Source organism: Mustela erminea, chromosome 2 (genome assembly GCF_009829155.1).
Source record: "Mustela erminea isolate mMusErm1 chromosome 2, mMusErm1.Pri, whole genome shotgun sequence".
In the NCBI taxonomy this organism is placed as follows: Eukaryota; Metazoa; Chordata; class Mammalia; order Carnivora; family Mustelidae; genus Mustela; species Mustela erminea.
This window is the reverse complement of record NC_045615.1, coordinates 80,847,710-80,864,147: the sequence shown is the minus strand read 5'-3', so window position 1 is coordinate 80,864,147 and position 16,438 is coordinate 80,847,710. Positions and strand designations below refer to the sequence as shown.

Below are 16,438 nucleotides of genomic sequence, written 5' to 3'. Positions count from 1 at the left end.
GTTAGTGTCTGACTCTTTTTATTTTTTTTTTAAATTTATTTATTTGAGAGAAAGATCCTGGAACTCCGGGATTACAACCTGAGCCTAAGGCAGACACTTAACCAGCTGAGCCACCCAGGCACGCAAGTGCTTGGCTCTTGATTTCTGCTCAGTCATGACCTCAAGGTCATGAAATTGATCCCTGTGATGGGCTCTGTGCTCAGTAGGCAGTCTGCTTGAGATTCTCTCTCCCTCAGCCTCTCCCCCTCCATTCTTTCTCTCTTCAAAATAAATGAATAAAATCTTAAAAAAATGAAATAATAATATAAAATACAAGTATCACTCTTAATTATAATAGATTATACTGACATTTATGATGTCAGTGTTCAGTCATTTAGTATCTATACTTTCTGCCACATACAAAATATTTATTGGAGAAATATCCCCTAAAGGCAGATAATAAGCCAAAACCTGGTATAGCCTTCAACCTTGTAAATTGTGTAACATTCCTATAAATTAGGTTCACAAAATTAATAAATTCATAAAATGGAAATAAAAATTTAGTAAATAATTCTAGAAGAACATCACTCTTCTTCAAGTTAAAAAATAAGTAGAAAAGGTCACTACATTTTTACTAATTATTACCATTTCATATTTTTAGCATTTAGAATGAAAATAATTCTTGGAATATAATTACATATTTAAGGGCATATATCTATACTTTTCATGATGATTATAATTTCCAGTGGAAAATAAAACAGCTTGCATACATTTCTCACAGTATTTCCCAGTTAGTCCTTCTTTGCAATGACACTGCTGCCATGACCAGTAGTCTGTACATGTGCCACCGTGCTGGCAGGGGCTGTGAGTACAAGCACCTTCCAGTCTAGGACATCTAAAGTGAAATCAAAATAAAGAACCATAAGGCACAAAATAAAGTATGTGGGGGAGCACTTGTTAAAATTAGATATAAGCTTTTATTAACTTGCTGAGTTTCATGAACTCACTTCTTTGAAACTCAAGTTAGATGTTTGGAGCATCTAATCAAACAAGGAGCTGTTCTGTAACACATTCTCTGCCTTATTCATAAAGGAGAACATGAAACAAATGAATACAGATACAATACAGATACAGAACACACAATACAGAAAATACAGATATACAATACAGAGAAAGAGGTGAAAATTTCTTCTTTAAATTAATTTTCATTTGAGTTCGACATCTTTGGTTAATGTTACCTAATGGGCCACTTATTTATTTGTTTACACAACTCCTCCCCAGATAACTCACTCAACTAATACATATTGACTGCTTACTATATGCCATTTATAAGCATACTATTCTAAGCATGGGAGTAAAGTGACAGAAAAAATCCATATATTCATGGAGTAGTTATTTCTTCTTGTGGAGGAAGCAGTCAAAATCAAAATAAAACAAAAATTAGGTAAATGTGTAATATGTTAGAATGAAGAAAGTTCTATGGGAAAATTAACATAGACAAAGACTATTGGGAGCTTTGGGGGGAGGGGCAGTGTTGCTGGATCCTCTAGATTCATCAGTAAAAGAAGGACCCATCTTTGTAAGACCTAACTAAACAGAGAGAAAAAAGCATATTTGGTAGAAGATCATTCCAAGCAGAGGAAACAGTAAGAAAGCCTTGAAGAGAAACTGTACCTAGTATGTTCGAAGAACACTGAGGGGCCCAATATGGTTGGAGCAGAGTGAACAACAACAACAAAGAAGCATATATAAATATGGTTAGAAAATTAAGAGAGAGGCTGTATCATGAAGGCCTTTAAGTTAGGCTTAGAATTTACATCTGTTTTTCAATGTCATTCTGGATGCTGGTACAATGGAAGTGAGGTATGTCAGGAAGGGAAGAGTCAAAGGCTAGCCTAAAATGTTTGGCTGCACAGGTGGGTGGATTGAGTTCAGTTTCTGAGATAGAAAAATCTGTGGAACAAGTAGAAGAAGAAGAAGTCAAGAAGGAAGGCCAGGAGCTCAGTTTTAAATTTCAGTATGAGACATTTATTGGAAAGTAGGCAGTGGGATATCAGGGTCTACGGTTCAGAGGCCAAGTTGAAGATAAATATTAAAGACTCACGAGTTTTAGAGACAGTACTTAAAACCAAGGACTACAACACAAAATTTAAAGAATGAATATAGATATACGACATCAAGAAGATAAGGTCAGGCAGATGAGACAAAGAATCGGAGTAGAAAACCAGGGGTGTACCATGTGCTGGTGGACAAACTAATAAAGTATTTTTAGTGGGAGGGAGTGATGAATACCGAAGTTCAAATAAGAGGAGAACTGACCATTGATTTTAGCAATGGAAAGCTTATTGATCACTTTGACAATGATAGAATAATTTTTCAAAAGAGAAAAGATGGGGAGGAAATGGGATTAATAAAGGTTTTAAAAAAATAAAAAGGGAGAAAGAACAGCATGGATTGAAATGAGGAACGAAATACTGATGAGACAGCTGAACAGTTGTTTTTAGAAGGTGTTGGGGATTTAACCTATTACATAAAAGGGGTTGGTCTTTGTGGAAATAGGAGCAGTTCATTCATAGTAACAGGATATAAGGTATACTTTGGGATGCATGTGCTCATAGGCAAATGTGGCAGGACAAGCCTTTGGGAGTTTTCTTTTGATTGCTTCAATTTTCTGAGCAACATAGAAAGCAGATTCATTAGTTGGGAAAGATGATACAGGAGACCATGTTTAAAGTCTGTGAAAAGCAGAGGCAGGATTGTCATTGAGAAAAGTGGGAAAAGAGTTAAATTAGGGAATAGAATATGTCACCAGGCAAAATCATGGCCAAAGAAGAGGTTAGTAATGATGAATTTAAAGGGACTATGAACTTCTCAAGAGCAAGGATCTGCTTTGTCCTTGACCAAGTACCTACTTCATGATTTAGCTTTGCTGCTCACAAGCTGGTTGATTTTAAGCAAGTTTTTAAAACTCTGAGGAACTCAGAAAATAATAATATCTATCTAATAAAATGGTTGTAAAGGTTAAAATAGAATACAGTAAAATACTAAGAATAGCATTAAGCACAGGGCTATTAAAATATCAATAAAATTGGAAACAAGTAAAGTGTATATTCATAGTTAAAGTAGGGTACGTTCATATTATGGAAGAACAGACAGTCATGAATGTGACAATAAGGTAAGAGTGTTTGTCTCTATATAATTAGGTTATAGGATACTTCATATTTTTCTGAATTTTCCAATTTTCATTATGAATAAGAATAATTTTTACAATAAATAATGTTATTTTCACAGTTCCTAAATCATTGCTGGGAACCTAACCAATAATTATATGGGAAAATCAAATGTCTTACAATTAATCAAATTATCACTTGTTAAAGATGTATCAAGTTTTGAAAATATGCATTTGTATATAAAGCTATGTAATATCAAATGTTTTTTTTGCATACATTATCACTAACATTTATATATTATTATGTGACAGTTTCATTCCTATGAGATTTACTCTGCTTAAGTCATTATAATCTTCCAACAACCACTTAAGGTAACGTGAAGCATATACAAGCATACGTGCATACATATATTCTTTCTTAGACTTCAGACAATAAACGTTAACTTTCCAAGTAAATATCACATTTATGCTAAACAAAATTTTGCAACTATAAATAAATATTTAAAATTCAAAACAATGTAAAACACTTGATGCTTTTAGGGCTTTAGGCATAATAATTCCGTCTTTGGATGCTCAATTATATAAATTTTGTGCATTTTTTCTTTAAAATAGTAAGAAGTAAAATTGCCATACTGATCTAGGATGCCTTGTGCTGCCAAAGCTTGGCTGGGCTCCAGAGGCCTTCCGTTGACTGCAAATTCCATTATACACCCAACAAAATCATGGCTTTCCACATGTCCTCTCCTCTGAAGGATCGGTTCTAGTGATCTGATACCTCCAACTGTGACTCGATTTGGCTGAACATCAAGAGTCCTACATAAGAAAGCAAAGATAAGTATATTAGTTCCAACACGATAGATTTCAGTAGAATGTTTAGTTTTAAAAAGAGTGAACATAACTTTTTCTGGCATGTGTTATAACGTGGTAAATTTGAATGGAAAATATTACCTATTGGTGCATATCTCCTGACAGATTTCTACAGGATTATTAGGTTTTTAAGGCATGAAAAATAATAAAACTTATGGAAATGACATTTTCAGTTAGTCAAATGGGATGTATAAAACAATGTTGAGTTAGCAAGAGGAAGCATATTATCAGAAAGAAGATACCGTGCAGTATAAATAGTGACAACTCTAATATTAATGTTAGTTTATAGTTTTTCTTCACTACAAGATCATAATGATGCCAATAAGTTAATTAATGTCATGGATGATGTGTTGATATTTATTTTTCTCTGTTGCTATTTCTAAAATCACTTATGTTTTAGATGGCATAATGCTGTGTTTCAGCTTGAGGCACTGTTGAAAAGTATCTGTGAATAATTGTCATATGCAGCTTTCAGAGAAGGTATTTAAAATTAATTCAGTCCCTAGCCTAACCTTGCAGGACCCAGGTCACATGCAATGATTTCACCAATCATGTCAAAGAGTATGGCCTGGGTTACTCTTTCCTTCCTCCGACTTTATCCTCACCTCTACCACTTCCATTTCACACCATTTTTATATATTCCATATACAAATTATTAACTTTTCATTTTACAACATGAAAATTCCTTTGGAGAGGATAAACTATTGTAAACTTTTGCAACACTCAGCATAATATAATTATCTTTAAATGTATAATTTCTTTAAAAAAAAAAAAAAAAAAAACTATCACAGGGCGCAAACTCCTGATCCTGAGATCAAGACTGGAGCTGAGACTGAGTCAGGCGCTCAAATGACTGAGTCACCCAGGCACCCCTGTTTAATTTCCTTTTTGATAATAAAGATCAAGCTAATAATTTTACTCACCAGTCATCTGAAACTGCCACATTACTGACAGTGCAATACCCTGGTTCTTGGTTCTCAGTACAAGAGTCCACGGTTAAAGAAGCTGCCTATAAAGTAGAAGGAAATGGTCATCTTGACTTCTGCCATCCCTATTGTCCTTTTCAGCCAACATTACCTAACACTTATATCTACATGGACATTTTTTTTTGAAATTGTGATAACAATTAGTATATTATGACATAATACAATTATAGTATCAAATTTGGAGCACATATTTCTTTTACATGTCTAAAGTTATGAAATCGTTACATAGAAGAGATGGGAACATACTTTGAAAAATCTTCTCCAGCCCCTTCGTTTCACAAATGAATAACTATAAATGCCATTAATGTCTCTTACAGTATCATATGGGAAACTTATGGGACATAGAGGACAGCTTCTTGGGATTACTATCTTAAGAAATGTGTTTAAAGTATTACCCAGCTATTCTAACAAATGAAAAGACATTAGATTTCTGATTTTTCAGAAGTCTTATTTCAATTATATGTTAGTCATATATACAAAAATATCTTCAAAGCATAGCGTATTATTATAGCAATCTATGAAAATTGTTGTTCTTGTACTAAGGATAAGGTTTGAGACAAAGTCAACAAGTCAGTTAGCTGTCCCTTCCACTTATGATAAGAATCTTTATTTATAAAAAGTATATTACAGTATATTTATGCATTATCAGAATGCATTGTCATCTATTATGATATAGTAGAAACTCCCCAATAATCTTTAAATTACAACTAACAGTAACTGTTTTTGCATTCCAAGGGATGCATATCCTTGAGACAAAAGTCTTCTGTTCACTAGAATATACGAATGCTGAATACTCTATTTGATCAGTAAATGCAGTCATCAAATCATGATCACAAGGTTCAGGAATATGACAGAAGTCAGGGCTGTCTATATTGAGCAATGGTCGCTAGAGATGGCTGTGGTCCGGTTTAAGACCAAGGTTGTTGCATATTCACATTATTCTGTGTTCTGCAATGCTATTGTGATGCCCCTCCTTTGTTCCCCAAACTGCAGTAAAATTCTGCAACTGACAAAACTTTGCAAAATTTAGTTGGTGAAATTATAAGGATGATATTCCCAATGTGGTATTTCAGAACATGGCCAGTAAATCACAGAATGCTTAACGCCAAATCCAGAAGTACAGAAGGACTAAGGGTTTCTACCAAGGCAGACAGTAAAGGGTTCTACTTAAATTTACTTGAATGCCATAGAACAGGGCTAATCCCACTTTGTCCATTATAATAAAAATATAAATACTATCTAAGTATTAATTTATAAGAATGGTTTTCATTTGAGGTTAATTGTAATGAAAGCAAAGCAAATGTCCAGAACAACTCAGGGAGGTTAAACAAGTTGACTAACATTACACCTGATTTACATATAAAAGCATCAAGTTTTCTGTTTTCTTGAATTATATCATATGGGGATGATTCATTTCCTTAACATCCAATGTTTAGATGTTTATCAACAATGGGTATTATTTTTAGAGATTGTCCATAACAATGTATATTTGTCCATAACAATATATATATATAGGAGGTCAATTTATAGTTTTTGTGCATCAAATACTACTGAATAAAATATTCAAAAATACTTCTATCAGTTAATTATTAGAACCAACTATAAACTCCATATAATAAATTCTCATGAGCCATGTAAATCTTTTTCTGGCCACATACTCAAGGCAATTATAATAAATACTAATATTCTTAGGAAACATTTATTCTTCCAATTCTATGTCAAGAATTCATGCCCTATTTAGTTAAGTCTTTCAGTAGTTATTTTTTTTTCCAGTGTTCTATAATAATTGAGTGGTATTCGATCCCAAAAGCAATACTGGGTTTTTGTGATACAACTTGTGTTGCCTAGGTTGACTATTTGACTCAAGCACAATTCCTTTATTTCTAAAACAAAATTGTTAACATATTCCTGTATACCATGCAAAGTGTTCCTCCATTCTAGAGATCCCTAAAGCTATCACAAACAACTGAATGTCACATAGATATTTATGAATGTCTCAGGTAGGAAAGAAAAACAACTTACATAATGGCATCATATTTTGGTCAATCTTAATAGTGAATATATTTTCCCATTTTCTAAAAGCTTCATGATACAGTACAAAGAAAGAACGTTGGAGGGGAAGTTTTATTTGAATAGCAACTTGTGCAATTTAATCTTCAGAGTTAAATGCGCTTTCTGTTACCGTTGAATTTTTCTACCAGTACTGCTGTAAGTTGAGATGTTTCTATCCTGTCTACTCAATGATTCAAAGCTGAGAAGTTAATGATTTTGCCAGTTTCTAACAAAATCCCTTTGAACTGCAGAAAATGACAGATTCAAAATCCAGTAGGGGCCTTATTTTGGATGTTCTTTAAAAAGGAAGACATTTTTTTTCCTCTCACCGAAGAACTAATGACAAAGGTATTTTTTTCCACATTTGGTATTCTTTAAAACTGGATGACTATGGCCACATAGTGCAAATGAACGGAAAGCATTTGTTCTCTATCCATTCTGGCAGGCCCACAGTACCTCTTTCTTTGCTCTCCCTCTTGCTCCCAAAGGTTAGTTCGATAGAATTAAATCTTAACGAAATTTAAAGGGACCTGGGAGGTCATCAGATAAAATCATCTATTCTACATAAAAGTCTGTTGACAACATCTTAGCAAAATGGTTATCTCACATATGCTTGGAGAGAATCGGGGTGAGGTGCTACCTGCTATGCCCCATTAGGGTCCTGTCATTATTAGGAAATTACTATGGCTCATGGAAGACCTAACACACAACACAGATAGCAGACCTCACGTTTGTTCTAATTCTGTCAGGTTCCATAATGCTGGGATAAATTGATCATCAGGAGTTTCGTAATTTTCTAAATCTGTATTCTCCTAGAGGTCCTTCTCTGAGCAAACTAGTTTGGTATTAGGCTGGTTTTAAAAATCTCAGGCATAAATGAGCATACTGACTTAAAACTAGTCTAAAAAAAGTATTATTTCCAAGTTTTGTTAGTTATACCTCTATTAGGATTCACTGAATTCAGTGTGACTTTTTAGGCACTACTCATAATTAAAACTTTATTGAGATTAAGTAAAACATTTTTTTTAACCCCAAAAGGCTGTATGAGTCAGTATTGTTGGAAACTTAGGATGACTAACATTTATCAAACACTTATTTAATATCAAATACATAAAATTTTAGAATAATTTATATTAATCTTTGCATTAATATAAAAAAGGTAGAGATATTATTCCCATCTATAAACCAAGTTTTTATTTTCTGCTCAACCCCTTTTCAATAAACAAAGCCTCCTTGAATTACTATCAAATCAAGGCTCCAAATGAGTACTTTCCAAGTAGAGTTTTTTAAATAAATTATTTTTCATATATCACAGCTTTATACTGTAATTATTATTACTAAATTTTACTCTTTTTTTATCTCATTTTCAGATTGTTAGGGGTAATTTTGTTAAGTAAACATTTTATAAATTAAATATATTAGAAAAAAGTTATAGTTATCAAACATTAACACCAAGTTTATAAGAAAAAGGAAGACAACACATATTGAAAATGATTCCTGAATTTTCACTAATACTTTTATTGTTTTCTCACATATATTTCTTTTTTTTAAAAAAGATTTTATTTATTCATTTGACAGAGAGAAATCACAAGTAGGCAGAGAGAGAGGGAAGCAGGCTCCCTGCTGAGCAGAGAGCCCCATGCGGGACTTGATCCCAGGACCCTGAGATCATGACCTGAGCCAAAGGCAGTGGCTTAACCCACTGAGCCACCCAGGCCCCCTCTTACATATATTTCAATAGGCTCATCTAACAACCTGGTAGAACCCTGAGTGCAACACAGCAGATATGGGGATATCCGTGGATGAATATCCAAACATCTAACCTTGACAGTGATGATACAATCATCAGGTCATCTTTAGACCCATCACTGTTCTTTTTTTTTCCTTATATGAAAATATTTCTTTATTTAAAACATTGTCTAAATCTTCTTACCTACTTTATACTAGAGGAGAGAAAAGCCATTGTATTTGATGTCATTAAAAAAGTCCCAAAATGCATGGATTTAAAGTACTCCTAAAAACAAAGAGAATTTCGTCTTTTGATAAAGTCTGTTTGTTATCTATATTTGTCAAAAAAAAATAATATAATAAGATTGCTTCAGTCTTATGTCTTTATGAAATTTATAATTCTAAAGGACACAAAAACTATTCTTTTAAAACTATGGATCACAGAAAAAATAACAAAAACATGGTAAAAAAAAATTTTTCTATGTTCTTTTTGCAATTTGCTTATATATAGTCCAATAATATAGTGTTCCCAAAAGTTAGTGTTAAAAATACTTATATCATTAGACAAATATATGATTCGTCTGATCAGTTTCAGAACTACATAACTTATTATATTTTTTATGTTTTTCAGGATTGCCACAAAGCTAAGAGATAAAACTATAGTCTTTAGATCCCAAGTGTCTTCATTTAAAAATTATTTCAGAGCATTTATTTTGTTCTTTTGGCTAATGTTTATTTTAACACATGACTTCATGTTTTCTAATTCTATTTCTTTTGAAGTGTAAAATGCAAATTTTAATTTTTAATATATTTTTTTAAAGATTTTATTTATTTATTTGACAGAGAGAGATCACAAGTAGGCAGAGAGGCAGGCAGAGAGAGAGAGAGAAAAGCAGGCTCCCTACTGAGGAGAGAGCCCCATGCAGGACTCAGTCCCAGGACCCTGGTGGGATCATGACCTGAGCCAACTGCAGGGGCTTAACCCACTGAGCCACTCAGGCACCCCAAAATGTAAATTTTAAAGAGAAATTATAATTTTAAAAGCCTGATATAAAATCTAGGAATATTTTAAAACAGTTTTGTTAGCATTTACTTTTTCAAAAAACCTTGATTATTGTTGAAAACAGGGGGAATCCATGAAAAGATAGTTGGGAAGGTAAATAAATGAATACATAAATAAATAAGTCTTTCCAATCTATTGTTCTATATCAAATGTTTTCAAACACTAATAGGGAAAATATACCATGCATTTTCCTTTATAAAGGAAAATACTTGTTTAATGAACATAAACACTAAGTAAATATGTACCATCTTATTTTAATACGAGAGCCATATAATTAAATAGCATATAATAGGAAATCTCTAATATAACTGAATTTATAGTTCTGAAAATACCTTAGATAATCAACATACAAAATTTCATTTTCATACCATGTCATAGACCTCACAGATGACAACACGTTGAAATGGGAGTACAATAAGGATTGATATCTTCTATATTGGAATATGTGCTAGCAACATCTTTTTCAATAATTTATTTGTACAAAAGTTTTTCATTTGTTTTTAAAGTGTTTCTTCAGTCAGGGCTGGGATACTTAGAAAAGTAGCCTTTTTAAGTACAGTTCTGACGTGGCCTTAAATATAGGAAATGTATAAAATGAAAAGTTTATGCAATAAGATGTTTTCTTTATTTTTTACCTTCCTTTGCTTTTGAGACAAGTTGTTCTTTGTGACAAATAGTTGTCATGAGCAAAAGCAAGAAATTACCTCTTTGCTGCTATAGTTCATAACAAAACTGGTCAAATTTGCACCTCAATTCATGCTTTAACTTGAAGGCTTGATTGACCGGATGTACAACAATTAAACACGTTTTTTTTTTTTTTTTCAAAGATTTTATTTATTTATTTGACAGAGAGAGATCACAAGTAGGCAGAGAGGCAGGCAGAGAGAGAGAGGAGGAAGCAGGCTCCCTGCTGAGCAGAGAGCCCGATGCGGGACTCAATCCCAGGACCCCGAGACCATGACCTGAGACGAAGGCAGCGGCTTAACCCACTGAGCCACCCATGCGCCCCAAACAAGTTTTAATATAGAATGAAATGTCTTACCATTCCTGCTCTCCGGGCGATTACAGTGTGAAAATGTCCATCTGACACCTTCTTCATGGTGGTGAGTTTATATGTACCACTGCCTAGATTGTAAGAGAATCTTAATCTTTCTTCAGCAATTTCAAGGGCCAAAAACTCAGCCCGGTCCCCTGTCTGGTTGTCATAGTTGTAAAGCAATAAAGCATGACTTTTAATAGTTGCAAATTTGACATATATATAGTTGTTATTGGGGTCCAAGCTGGGAAATTCCATGTATGATAACTCCTCAAATCCGTAGCTATTCAACTCACAGTGTTTTCCAAAGACACCTGTAGATGGGAGAATTGATAAATTAACACATGAAATTCCAGTGAAATTTTAGTAAATGGCTTTGATTAGGATAATTTCAAGTTACAATAATGAATCTTGCTTTTAACAAGCTTTTTAAATATTATGCCCCAAAGAAAACTGTCTAAATTAAATTAAAATAGAACAAGTTAATGATCTTTAAAGCACACAAGAGTTGAGAACTGCTGTATTTTTTTTTTTTTTTTTTTTGGCTAACTAGGAACATATTTATGTAGGTCCCATTTGTAAAAATTAGAATTAGTGGAATGGATTATGTCTGAAGAGATGTCTTTCCGGGAAACCTTTCAAAATTAGTTTGTCAAACTTTTCAAATTTTAACATGCTGTAATTTTCAATTGATACTTCCTTTATAATATATAATTCTCAAAAACAATTTCAATTCAACTGAGGATGGTAAATTTTGTTTTGACCTTGAAAAATATCAGTCCCTGTCTTCATGGTATTTTCAAGAGTTGTAAGATCAGGGATGGGAATCACTGCTGTTAGGGAAGGAAATAACTGTCTCAAGATTTTATCTCTTTCTTGTTTTATACCTTCGTTGGGTATGATTTATGACAGGCTACTTTAAAATAGCCTTCTGCTTTTTCTGAAATCCAGCATTCCCACTTACTTGGGCTGGTTCCTTTTTTACTTGAAAAATGAGTTTTATTGATGTTACAGTGCTACGCCAAAATTCTTTTCCCACAAATATTAGTCGACTGTAGCAAATGATTGGAAAATTAACCCATGCCAAAATAGTATGATTCTTATTAACTTGCAAAGGTTCCATTCCTTAATTTTGGCTGTACATCTCTCATAAATGCATTAAATTTAGAGTCAGGGAATTGTTCAGCTAGAAGAAACTAATACCATCATTTTACAGAATATTTAAAACTTGCCTGAGGTCACAGAACTATAGGCGACAGAGCCAAAATTTGAGGCCAGATCCCCTGATTGTGTAGTTGTTTTGACTGCACCACATCTTATATCTGAATATTCTTTAAATTAAAGAGGCCTAGAAGCTGCTATAAAAGCTTGTGTTATCTTTTCCTGCTTTGTTAAACCTGAGATAATATTCGTTATCAATGTGTAGGAAATATGCATATTATTTATTTTTAAACATTAACTGAAGTTAAAAAGCAAAGAAATTATAGGAATTATATATATTATATATATGAAATGTCATAAATTTATTTATATAGTATATCAAAAATATATATTATATATCACATGGTATTACATTTCTAATTTATATAATGTATAAAACATATACACAACAAAATTTAAAAGTTTTTTATTAGATATACATTTGCTATATCATTTTTGCAGAAAGCATAACCAAAGTTAAAGAAAAAGCAAAGATAAACTATACAAAGAAATAAATTATTGATGAAAAATAAATTTGTACTATGTGTTCTCTAAGGCCTCTCCTGATTTAAGTTTTAATAAAAATATGAAAATGGGCTTAAAAATTAAATATAGAGATATCTGTGTGCCCAGTAGTTTAGACATCTGACTCTTGGTTCCAGCTTAGGTGGTGATCTCAGGGTCGTGAAACAGAGCCCGCCATCAGGCTCTGTGCTGAGTACAGAGTCTGCTAAAGTTTCTTTCTCCCTGTCCCTCTGCCCCTTCCTGGCTCATTCTCAACTCTCTCTTTATCTTAAATAAATAAATCCTTTAAAAAATTGAATATAGGACCCTTGGGTGGCTCAGTCAGTTAAGCATCTGCCTTCAGGTCATGATCTCAGAGTCCTGGGTTGGAGCCCCACACTGGGCTCCCTGCTTAGAGGGAAGTCTGCTTCTCCTTCTGCCCCTCCCCCTACTTGTGCTCTCTCCCAAACAAATAAATAAAATCTTTTTAAAAAACTGAATATAAATATATGTAGACAGAATATAGATCCTAGCAAGGTGTCCTCTATTTTTATTCAAATTGATTCTTGATACAAATTGATTCAGATATTTCAAGCATGAAAGTATTTGTTTATGGAATACTTTTCTTCTTAAAGAGTTTTGTTATTGTTTCTAGAGAAAGGTAGATTTTTCCTTTTGAAATAAAATAAAAACTAAGGAAGATTTTAAAATAGCCCTTCAAATGAAATACCAGGAAATAAGACTACATAAAGATCAAGAGAAATTATTAAAATTACTCTAATAAGGAATATTGTGTGTGTGGGTAGTTACACACACATATATATATAGATACATACATAGGAAGTTATCATTATGCAGGCTCCCTTTATAAAATCTTAAGCACTTTATGTTTTTCTAAATTACAATCTAAAAAAATAAAAATCTAAAAAAATTTTTAAAATCCAAACAACAAATCTTTCACTGATGAGAAAGTAAACAGTGCAAATTCTTTGTCCAACTTCAGAATTACAGTTAAGATGTTGTTTTATAGGATGCATGTGTAAGTACCTCCAGATATTTGTTTGAGGCATTCCAGCTGTCATTTCTATTTGCATGTTTCACCCACATTCAATTTGAAAAGGAAAATACTTTGTCCTTTTAATTCTATCTCTCTAGTCTCAAGTCATGTATTATTGTTACAAGGTTTTCTGTTTTCTTTTCTTTTATAAATCTGTTGCCAACTGACAATGTAAAAGTTTAAATCATGGGTTTGTTTGTTTTTTTTTTTTTTTTTTTTTTTTTTTTTTTTTGCTTTTTGCCACCGGAAGAAATGGAGGGAGAATTTTGAACTGCCAGTTGCATGCAATCTGTCTCTAATTTATATTGCTGAGTTAGTCTCTTGGGGGTCTCTGGTAGGGTGACCCCAAAATACTTTTGCCCAATGGGCAATGATCGTTGCTTCAGCTACACTGCAGCAATGATTGGTTTCTGTTTGAAAACAATTATCTTAAATCCTCATATTTGTAACTACAATGTAAAGGAATCTTTAAAAATGTAAAAAACTTTCTTCATTCACTTAAAATTAATTTTGTCCACTTTCTATTCCAACCCCTTTATCTTTCATTCCAAACACAAGTTAAACCATGAAACCTGCTTGTGGTTATCTGTGGAAAGCAGCACCTTTTAGGATTATAAGAGATTAGTGAAAGAAGTTTTGGGAGATCTAAAGTTGTGCTTATTTTGACTTTAATATGCTTTTCACTGCTTCAGAGGCATTGTTGGTGAGAATCTCAGAGAAATTTTAAAAAGCAGGATACAGTAAATGTCATACAGGACTGAAAATAAAATTGCATTCTAGTCGCTATATCACCTTGGGATAGTTTTGCTTTGTTTTCATTTTTTGACTTTAGACAAAGCTCTCTATTTCTGGGCCTCAGAACCATTGCTAAAATGCTTTGGTCACAATTAGATACTTAAAATCTGTTTTTCTTTATCATTCTATTGATGTTATGCTTTATAAAAATAAAACCAGGTACAGTCACAGAATTATTTCAAAATGAATTAACACTACATTTTACTATTACTAGAAACCTCAGATTCTTTTGAAGCTCTATTTGCAACTGTACATTGAGAGTCCCTTTTGAAAGTCCATATAGCTCAGTGATGGCTCAAGGAAAGACTAGAAAAACATCTTTCTCCTCTCTTGTTTATGGAGAGAGATAGGGTCTCTAATTACTGTTGGACATCTGGAGATGAATAATATATTGTAGGGTAAAGTATCCTTCAAACTGTAGAGTAGTAATCACAAACTGATGAAACAATCCAAGTTAAAATAAAAGCTCTTTCCAAAGCTATTCTCAGAGTCTTTGGCTGTCCCAGTGCGGGTAACATCTAAGTGAGATCTGAAAGGAATCTTTTAGTTCATTACATAATGGTGGATAAATATAAATGTGTACAGAAGAATTTTAATAACTCTCTTTCTCAAAAGAACACATTAGTCTGAATTATGATTAGTTATTTTGTAGTATCTAGAAAAAGAATATCATGAAAACTGCACGTCTAGTTACTGATCCTTCTATCAGAAGTGGTTGAATTAATGTAAAAACGAGAAGCAGCAAAACAAAACAGAAAACACTTTGGTTAATTATCCTTAAAGACTTTAAATAGAGAGTGATGTCAGATAATGCTTAAAAGATTTTTTTCTTTGATAGGTTCCAGGCTAAAAAGAAGTCATCCATAAATATTTGAGGGGAAATGTCCAGAGGAGACAACATCAAATTCAATTATCTTGAGTTGATTACTTTTCTAGTAGTAACTGAAGCAATATATTCAATGGCATTTCAAACTTTTTAAACAATATTAAACATTTGTAACTTCATTTTGCTAAAACCTCCTGTGTAAAACAACTAGTATTTTCTTAATCACTCATGGCCACGATAAAATCAAATTGCTAAACCAGGAGCCAAAACAGATTGGTATTTTGTATCAACATCTAAACTGTACTCACCAAATGGACAATGACAATAGTATGACTCCACACCACTTTGGCAGGAACCACCATTAAAGCAGGGGTTACATTCACAGTAGTTGACGGAAGATTCACACATTTTACCTGAAAAGTATCAAACTCTTTAAAAAAATCTTATGCATAAACATATTAATACCATTACTTCATAACCATATGTAAAAGAGTGAGCCTGGTGGTGGGTATTATGGAGGGCACAAATTGCATGGAGCACTGGGTGTGGTGCATAAACAATGAATTCTGGTACACTGAAAACAAATTTTAAAAATAAAAAATTTTTAAAAATCTGTTCTGAGAGATCATATCTTGGAGAACAGAAATGTAAGAATATTTCACTTGACATGAGAAAATTGGAATACCTCTCAGTTCAAAATCTTATTTAGTCATCCTATTATAAAGAGGTGCATTAGAATAGTTAGGAAATAATTTACATAATTATAATAATTTACATAATTTATATGAAATAGCTAGGAAATTTATATCTTGGAAAGAACTACTATTTTCAGGAAAATCACAAATGGTGAACATATTTAAATGTTTTCACTGAATTTATTTTCTCTTGTCAATGTTACTTCCTTTTTCAATTCTATAATGAGATTTGAAATTTTACAGTAAAATTCTCACTGTAAAGATTTCTCAACTCAGATTTTTTGAAGGTAAGCAAAGGCTTCATTTAGCCTGTCAAACTAAAATACTTTCACTTTCAAGAAATATCACTTCATTGACACATATCTGTTATAAAACAGAGTAAGAAATCAGGAAACACATCATGTATTTCCAATTCTTAAGATTTATTCTTGGCTACAGGTTATGTATACCTTTCTTTTTCCTAAAACACTAATACCTAACC

At 32.6% G+C, this 16,438-nt stretch overlaps 1 protein-coding gene across 2 annotated transcripts in view; it reads right to left on the bottom strand.

Annotated features, from left to right (window-relative positions):
• Positions 1–16,438, bottom strand: part of FAT4 (FAT atypical cadherin 4) — a 181,899-nt gene that overhangs the window by 14,842 nt on the left and 150,619 nt on the right. For both annotated transcript variants that reach the window (XM_032333361.1, XM_032333360.1), the window contains exons 11-15: positions 15,571–15,675; positions 10,887–11,194; positions 4,939–5,024; positions 3,782–3,961; positions 750–874 (exon numbers count right to left, since the gene is read on the bottom strand). In XM_032333361.1, coding sequence (XP_032189252.1) covers positions 750–874; positions 3,782–3,961; positions 4,939–5,024; positions 10,887–11,194; positions 15,571–15,675 — 804 coding nt within the window. The remainder of the gene's footprint in view (positions 1–749; positions 875–3,781; positions 3,962–4,938; positions 5,025–10,886; positions 11,195–15,570; positions 15,676–16,438) is intronic.